Source organism: Heterodontus francisci, chromosome 29 (genome assembly GCF_036365525.1).
Source record: "Heterodontus francisci isolate sHetFra1 chromosome 29, sHetFra1.hap1, whole genome shotgun sequence".
Taxonomy (NCBI): domain Eukaryota; kingdom Metazoa; phylum Chordata; class Chondrichthyes; order Heterodontiformes; family Heterodontidae; genus Heterodontus; species Heterodontus francisci.
The window spans coordinates 19,966,583-19,975,843 of NC_090399.1; the positions used below are offsets into that span (position 1 = coordinate 19,966,583).

At 41.8% G+C, this 9,261-nt stretch overlaps 1 protein-coding gene across 1 annotated transcript; it reads right to left on the reverse strand.

Moving 5' to 3' along the window:
• Positions 1–4,950: 4,950 nt before the first annotated feature.
• LOC137345713 (probable G-protein coupled receptor 139) lies at positions 4,951–7,997 on the reverse strand. Its single transcript, XM_068008977.1, has 2 exons — positions 7,930–7,997; positions 4,951–5,818 (listed from the first exon to the last, which is right to left on the reverse strand). Exons 1-2 carry the CDS (start codon positions 7,995–7,997, stop codon positions 4,951–4,953), a joined length of 936 nt encoding a protein of 311 aa, XP_067865078.1.
• Between the last annotated feature and the right edge of the window lie 1,264 nt (positions 7,998–9,261).

Here is a 9,261-nt window from a genome sequence, read left to right on the forward strand (position 1 = left end):
TCAATCCTTTGAGATCGATTCCAGCTTGTCAATGAATGCTGCTCCGAGTTACTTAATTCAGAACATAATAGGAATTGAGTTTAGGACTATGCTGGCATCCTTAGGTTGCGAACAGTATTTAATTTTCTCATATTTATAAGTATCTTTAAAACCCAAAGCTCTATTCCCCAGCAGACATTCATCCTGATACATTTTAATGTGTTCAACTACAACACAATAACTACAGGATCGAAATATCAACTGGGAGTTTGGGAGAAATGGCCTGGTATTTCATATTACCCTTAGGTGTGTTAATGTTACAAATATGCCCTCTTGGTATGGACTCACAGTCCAAGTCAAAAGATTTGTTGCTGTCAAAATTGTCAATTTCTGACAGAATTTTTTTGATGAAAGTCACTTCCCTTCTCAATCCTCTTTTTAATGAAAACCCACAGTTTTGACAGATTAAATTCTGGGACTATTCCTTAATTCACTGAATCCCACGTAGTGAGCATCTATAAATTTAAATGGTTGCCTCAGAATTGAATGTAGCTTTAATTTTGCGTGATCAGGTACAACGGTATCCCATGAGAAATCTACACTGGAAAGTTCAGAATGATTAGTTTTCAAGGGATGTAGGTGAGTACTACAAGTGAGTTATAAACTCTATGTCATGGCTTAATTTTCTGTCCACATCATCTGAAAAACCTTTTCTCAGAAATCTAAAGAAGTTTTCCACTGGGAGACTGGCTGAACCCGCATAGGGATAGCAATTTGCTAAACTCTGCTATATGGGCTGATTCTCGGGGGGCGGGGTGGTGGGGGGGGGGGGGGGGTGGTGAGGGGGTGGGGGGTGTGCCTACACCTATCTTCTATGGTCGTTGCCATTGAAAACCGGAAATGCATTCTGGAACTTCAGAGCCCCAACTCACTGTTGTTATGTTTCTGTCACAACTCTCTGCTAACTTTTATTCATTACAAATTCCATTCTCTACATATATAGCAGAAAATGTCCAAGTGGGTATTATGTTACCCTACCCCAAATAAATAGATCCAAATGTTTTCTTAAGATTTTGTCTGAACAATTTTCAAACCTCATTTTTTTCCCGAGTCACTGAAAATTCTTCAGTACAAATAAAGAATTTCACCAATTATAAACGTACCAAAATGCATACTCCAGAAGTATGTTGTAAATTGAAGGCATTCTCTGTCTTTAATACTTTCATTAAGATTTCATTTGCAGTCTCTAGTCTGCTCCGACAATATCTGAATGTTTTGATTATCTGTAATAGCTTTCAAGTGTGACAAAGGGTCCACAGCTGAAACATTAAATGTTCTGTTCTCCTCAATGTTGTTGACCAGACTCAATATTTGTTTAAAATTTGGTCACCGTTTCATTATATTCATTGCCTATCTCCAGGTGCCTTGAAAAGCAAATGATGATAATTCTCCTTGGAATACTCCACTCCCTGTTATGGTGGATCCCACAATTATGACTGAAATTCCTGGCTCCTTCTGGGTCATAGAAGTCGTAGGCAATGGATTCACTGCTGAATTAACCTTAGTGTATCCCATATATCATATATTTTGCTGTCACAATGTGCTGATGAAAGAAGGGGTGTCTGACGGCTTTTGTGACTGTATTTCTGTCTGCATCCATCAGCTGATCGGTGAGTATTCCATGGCTGTCAGACCTTGAGTCTTCTGAATGGTGGACAAGCTTTGACAGATGAGGAGGAGAGCCATTCTTTGTAGAGCGCCAAGCATCTGCCCTACTCATAAATAATTTGTTCATACGGATGGTCCAATTCAACTGCTGGTCAATGGGAACCAACTTATGCAAGGGGATAAACAATATCGGTGCCAGTGAAGATCATGTGAACATGACTGGGCTTTTCCTTGTTAAAGTTGATCATGCCCTGGCACTTATATGACACAAATGATGCATGCAACTTGATCCATGTCGACGCGTTTCCTGAAACATATTATATGCTAGCATGGGTTGTTGCGTTATGGGAAGATTTGTGAAATGAATCTGAACGCTGCCCAATCATCAACAAACAGTCCTGCACTTGACCATATGATCGAGGACAGGCCATTCATGGAGCAGCTGAAGGTGGTTGAACTGATTACTTCTTGCAATGCAGTTCTAGGATTATTATGGCAAGTGTCTGTCAACCAAACATGCTCCTGCACATCAGGATTGACTCTAGTCATGAGAGGGACTTCCCTTTATCCCACATTGAAGCCGGAGTCATTGGGCTAAAGGGCCTTCTTCTGTGCTATTATGACTCTATGAATAGATGATTTCAGTTTGCTAGATGCTCTTTGTATCTCCGTTGAAATCAACTCTTGAATCCAAATCTGTACCAAGGGTTTGAGTGGGTCTTGAGACAAAGATTTATCTAAAATATGAATTATGTATTGGTAAGAAAGTTATCGATGTCTAGTTTATGCTTCACCACTTTACGATGATTCGGAGAAGGCAGATGTACCTGCCGCTGGCCAGGTTTGATTTCTCCTCCATTTGCTTAGTTGAGGTCGTATCGAGCTCGATTATACATGTTTACAGCATTGAAGACTGCATGATCTCATGGCCAATTATCTTTGCGATGTCCAGATATTACTCTCACGTGGAGAGAGCTGAATCTGCTGGACGCTGATACGCTTAATATTAGGAACCTCAGGCAAAGAAGGACTGAGAGCTCTGACTCGGCACTTTTGACTGAAGGTGCTAGCATTAACTTCAGTCTTGTTTCTTGCATTCACATCCTAGTCTCCAGCATTATTGAGGATGTGTTGGTCATGGAACCACCTCCTAGTATTGTTAGTTGTCTGATTGTCCAATACAAACTTTGTCTAGATGTGCTTTTGTTACAGAAATTTGCTCTGGTCGATCTATTCTATGCTATACCTGGTGCTGCGACTGGGATGCCATCTAAACTTTAAACAAAGGCTGGTCTACTGCTTTGATAGCGATGATAACAATGAGGAATATGTTGGATAATGAAGTTACAGATTGTTTTGATACCCAACTCTGCTGCTGATGATGCTACCCCACAGGGCCTCATGACTTTGCGTACTGAGCTCCCAGATAAGTCTTTCATTTTTCCCAAATAGCACGGCCTTATTGCCTCACTACATATTAGAGAATGCCCTCGTTGTAGAGATGGGTCCTTACCTTCACACAGCCAGTGTAATTGCCATTTCTGCCCATGCTACCACAGGCGGATGTGTTGATGATTGATAGGTTGATGAGGAAGAAGTCAATTAATTTGCTGCCCGGATTGGTTCCCTCAACAACTGATGTTAGCCTAACCTGACTGTTGTATTCTTTCTTGCTGCAGAGTCAAATGTTTGTGGGGTCAAATCTCACTCCAGGACATGAGCACAAAGAACAAGGCTGACATTGTAGTTCTGTTGTGATTGAGTTTTAGAGGTGCCATCTTCCAGATGAGACGTTAAACTAAGACCATGCCTACCCTCTCCGGTGGATTTAAAAGATTTCTTGGCACTATTTCAATGAAGAGTTGCAGAGTTATCCCCGGTGTCCAGGCCAATAGGCACACCACAATCAACATTACGAAAAGGGATTATCACATTGCTGTCTATGGGAGCTTGCTGTGCGCAAATTAACTGCTGCCTTTCCTACATTACAATAGTGACTACACTTCTGAAAGTACTTCATTGTCTATAAAGCGCTTTGGGACATCCTGGTTTCGTGAAAGGGATTACATATCAAGCCATTTTGTGAGTTGGGCATTGAAGTTCACTTCTGTCCCTCGCTTTCCTCCAAGTTTCCTGCTATCAAATTGATCTGCAGAAATGCAGATTTACCAGTTAGGTGCAGGTGGTGATCAGAATGCGAGATCCTCGACCTTACTTCACCCAAGGCCACGGCAATCCATATTGATGGTTCCCAGCAGTTGTTTTCTGTTTCAGATTTCTGGCATTTGGAGTCCTTGAGATTTGTTTTTTCCAGTAAAGAAAATCAGTCTTTTTTCTAATTTGAGTTATATAAGTATGTTTGTATTTTTTCATGGCATTTGAACGTTACTGTCAAAGCAAAAAATCGTAGCCTGTCTCCCCAGGCACAGATAAGTTATATTTTCTGTCCTAAATCTCTTTCATTTACTCTCTAGATCTATGTTCACTACTAAAAGACCCATCAAACTTTGCATCTATCTATTGTTTTCGATCCTTTCATAACTGTAAACATCTATATTAATTCAGCCTGTAATCTCTTCTGATTGAAAACGATCCATTTTTCACTTTTGTATTTATTCATTCCGACATCATCCTCGTGAGTCTACTACGCTGTGCCCTCACTATTACATCCAACTCAACAACAGTAATGAGTCCAGAACGGCACACATGTCTGCCACTTGGGTCTCACTAAGGTCTGGTATAGATTCACCACTAAATCTCTACATTCATTTCTATAACACCTGCAATAAAACACAATATCACATTGTTTTTATGGTGATCTGGCTCTTGAGGTGCTGTTTTAGATAGATTCCTGATTGAAAAGGGAGTTAGAGCTACATCAGGTAGACAGGAAAGTAGAGTTGAGGCCACAACCAGATCTGCCATGATCTTATCAAATGGCGGAGCAGGCTCGAAGGAACGAATGACCTGCTTCTGCTCCAGATTCGGATGTTAGTATGTTTAAAGATCATTTTAACCTGCCAAGGCGCGCTGCTGATTCACGTAATCCTGCAATCCCGCATTCAAAGTGCGTGGACATTAATAACCGGAAAACGAACAGTAAACAGTAAAGAACAGTAACCAGAGATTCTGAAGGGGATGATTCTGCCTCCTCAACTTGGTCAAATTCTTTGAGGAATTTATAAATCAAGTGGATTTTCCCAAAATATGAGATGCGATGCAATTAGAACGTCAAACGACATTGTGAAAGTTGCAACGAAAATGCCAGGTAATTAATTTTAGATTGATTTCATTTATTTTATTTCAAAAAAAAAATAATTTAACAATGAGATAATACGGATATTTCACCATATTTTTGATCTCCGCTCTGAATCTCCTCTGTGTCAGTGCATAAATACAAGTGTTTGTACAGGAGCTGGAGCACATCAACAGAAATGTGATTCTAATTGCCAAATAAAGTGAGTTTGAACCTTGGAAATCGACTGTCTGTGTGACACCGACACAGATGTGTATTACGGTAATAGGCGCCGACAACACAATAAAACTGCCCGAGATAGCAAAGAGTAGAATGATGGATGTTCTTCTGTTCTTCATCTCGGGATCACTGCCGGTTTTTCCATTGTTGTGGTTCTTCAGGGCTTTGCGAGCTCTACTGGCTACTAAGATGTGCCTGACGGTGAGAGAGTTCAACAGCAGCAGCAAAGGAATTGGAAGTAATGCATTTGAGAGGATAGTAATCCATTGGTGAACCTTCCATGCGGGTGAAGTAAAATATCCTGTGATGGTGCGGCAGCCCCACTGTATATTGTTGAGAATATAATCGGGCTCATAGCGGAAAGGCATGGGAATATTGATCAAAATGTTGAGCACACACACGGTCGTTATAACCATGGTGGCTGTCCTTTCGGTGCAATATCTTGATTTCAATTTCTGGCAACAAATTGCGACAAAACGGTCAAAGGTGAACGACAGTGTGAACCAGATAGAGAGCTGAATGCTAAATCCTTGCATGAGGGCACTAAAACGACACGCGGAAGTGTAGTTCAGCAATGAATCTGGAAAATGATACTTGATGATTTGGCTCACAATAACATTAAAGATAAGGACCATGAGGTCTCCCACTGCCATGGCCATCATATAACGAGTGATTCCTTTGGAAAGACCGCATTTCCTTTGGAAAAGAACCAGAAATGACAGCAGGTTTGCTAGGAGAAATGCAAAAACAGGAAATTTAACAGAACATTCAACAGAGATGTACACTGACAGCAAGTTGGAAATCTGGTGTTAAGAATCATAAGACTGGGAGTTGCAGGGTGGGGGAGCCGGGGGTAATTTTAGCCTTGTTTGACGGTGTCAAATAGTGGTATCTAATTAGCTATCCATTTCCCCCCCAAGGAAGTAATTGGAAGGGGGTAACAGGCTGAATGTTCAAGGGGCGGTGAATTCAATATTACCCATTTCACAATATAGCTAATAGTTAACCTGGATTGGAATAAATTGTCTCATAGCAGCTGCTGCAAACTTCCCCATCTTCTTGCCGTACATTTTTTTTCCCCGTGGTAACTTTATGATATCCTCACATGAAACAATTAATAGAAGCCATTTGGAAGTAACTTGCTGAGTTGGAAGCTCATGGATTCTATGGGATGCTCGTTCCACCCAATGTTGTCCTCAGTGACTTCAATAGAGAAGAAAATCAGGCGGGACGTAAAAGCGGACTTGCATCCAATGCCATCAGTTTCCTACGGTTGGATTAGGTTAAAACATATAAATTTTCTTTTTGTATTGCTAATTAGTGCTGTTTATCTCCCTGTCAATGCAAATCGAAACATTGGGAACATTTTTAACTTCCAATGCCGGGCAAAAAATCAATTGATATCAAATGGGCCCCGTATTTTACAGCCCTTCCGTCTTTCTTGCGCATTGATGTCAATACAAAGTGAAAATTACCCCATACGTGAATAGTGCTAGATTTAATTCAACATTTAGCAGAATGATGATTGTATCCAGCTGAACCAGTACTGCATTTTTATTAAAATAAAATCACATCAGTTAATTTTTAACGTCGCATAAAATGATGATTTCAAGAATGAGGAAAGGCAATAAAAAATAATGGTTAAACAATTCTAGAGGTGGTGCAGGAGCAGAGGGTTCTGGCGGGAATGTGGGGGACGGGTGTATGAGCACAAATCGTTGAAGGTGACAGGGCAGGTTAAGAAAGTGGTTAATAAGGAATACGGATCCTGGGCTTTATAGATAGAGGCATAGAGTAGAAAAGCAAGGAAGTTATGTCGGGCCATTATAAAACACTGGCTCGGCCTCAGCTGGAGTATTCTATACAATTCTGGGCGCCATGCTTTAGGAAGGATGTGAAAGCATTGAAGAGAGTGCAGAAAATATTTACAAAATGGTTCTGGGGATGAGGGACTTCATTTACTGCTCTGTTGGGACTATTCTGCTTAGAGAAGAGATAATTGAGAGGAGATTTGATAGAGGTATTCAAAATCATGAGGGGACTGGACAGATTAGATAGAGAGAAACTGTTCCCATTGGCGGGAGGGTCGAGAATCAGAGGACACCGATTTAAGGCGTTTGGTGAAAGAATGAAAGGTGACACGAGGAAAAGTTAACTTACGCGGTGAATGGTTTGGATCTGGAATGTACTGCTGAGAGTGTGGTGAAGGCAGATTGAATTGTGGCTTTCAAAAGGGAATTGAATATTTATCTGAAGAGAAAATTGCTGGGCTCAGGGGGAAAGACAGGGGAATGGGAGGAGCTGTGCTGCACTCCCTGAGACCTGGCATGGACACGACATGATGAATGGTTTCCTTCTGTGCTGTAACCATCCTATAATTCTACAATATCGCATCACTTCACCAATATTGCATCGAAATGAGGGCTTACAGTATGAACTCAACTCACGGACATGGGAGAGAAACGCAAGATTATCCAAATCAAATCAAAGATTGCGACCGACTGAGCCACAGCTCAGTACGAAAGGCAAATGCCATCGGGTCCATTTTCACTTTCACCACCAGCTTTGTAATGTGGAGGGGTTGACTGCCCGCCCAGTGATATAGAACCGGACTGAGCCATTAACATAAAAATCAATGGGGACGAAAATCGGACGAGCTCATCAATGGGCGAGCGTTCTATTGCTCGACTTTGCCACCTGGCCAATGCAAATTACCGCCACAAAGGCAACAACAACAAAAACACGTATGGAAAATAATAATGCAGTTTAGTAATGGTGCACTAACTTCCAGGATGGCTTGCAATTACTTACCAGGAATGCCAACAACTACGAGAATCGGATACAAAATTTCTATCGGAAGTGCTTGCCGTCCCATTTTCTCCGAAAACCAGGAGCGGTAGATGCGAGGCAATGCACTGAAACAACCTAATTTATACACGAGCCAATCGTCCAATGAGAGAGTGAGGTCACTGAACTGGTGGCATTAGCTAGATGCTTTCGAACAAACAAGTTACTGCATCTCTCCATAAACCAGCAATTAACGTGAACTCTCCGATCCTAAGAGAATTGAAAACAGTGTGCAATCTCAGGCGGAATAAATCCTCGCCTCTGAGACTCTTGTTCTGTTATTGAATTTTGATCGCAGCAGCTCAGTGTTAATGGGACATTGGGTGTCGTTGGAACCGAGAAGTGGATGTAGACCACCAAATTTCACCGTCTTAATGTTGCCGAACTCCAGCCTTTAGTCAATGCACCGATCGTTCAAACCCTCGTTCAGGCCTTTGACACCAGCAGAGCTAACGGGGCTAATTTCGACTTTGATGGAAGCAAATATCAGGAGAGCTTCTTGCTGAGAGGTGCAGTCCATGCCACAGATTTTATACGATGGTTTAACGTCAAAGCTACGACTGATTGTTCCTGCCCAGATTCCGATTAGCCACCCTCCCGGAACTTCAGCCCATTCTCTCTTTCTATCTCCGTGACCTGCTCCAAGCCTAACATCCCATCTTTCCTCCCTCTTTCTTCAATTATGTTCTCTTGAGCAAAGACTTCCCATTCGATCCGCTCTTGCTGTCAACCCTGGAGCCACAGACTCCTGCTCTGTGGAATTGCTGCTCTAGACCGCTCGACTTTACTGTCCCTCAACTCCTTTAGACAGTCCCTCACACCTATCTTTCTAACCAATCCTATTCTTATAATTATTCTTGGCTCAATATAGATTGTTGTTTGATTCGACCTCTCTGAGGTGCCTGGGGATGGGGTTCTGCATTAAACATGCCGCATAAGTACACGGGGGTGAAACTGGGCATTGACAATGCAGGTGGCATTGCATTGGTGGCTCGTTATACGTCCCCACTGCGATTCAGTCCATTTGACTTCAATAGCACTGAATATCGGCATCTGGCGGAAAAGACAGCAAAAGTGGTTCTGCCTGGTTTGTGTCCCCGCAGCTCGTTGCTGATGTCTCTATCGTAAGAAGCAGTTTAATTGTAGCGCAGGCTGTCTTTGATGCATTACTAAAAAGGAATAACATAAATCAGCAGGAATACAAGGTGGATCTACTATTTTCCTAAAGCAGTCCATATATCTGCAGGATAATAGTTCGTCTTAGGCATGAAAACAAAGTGGGTGGCATGGAA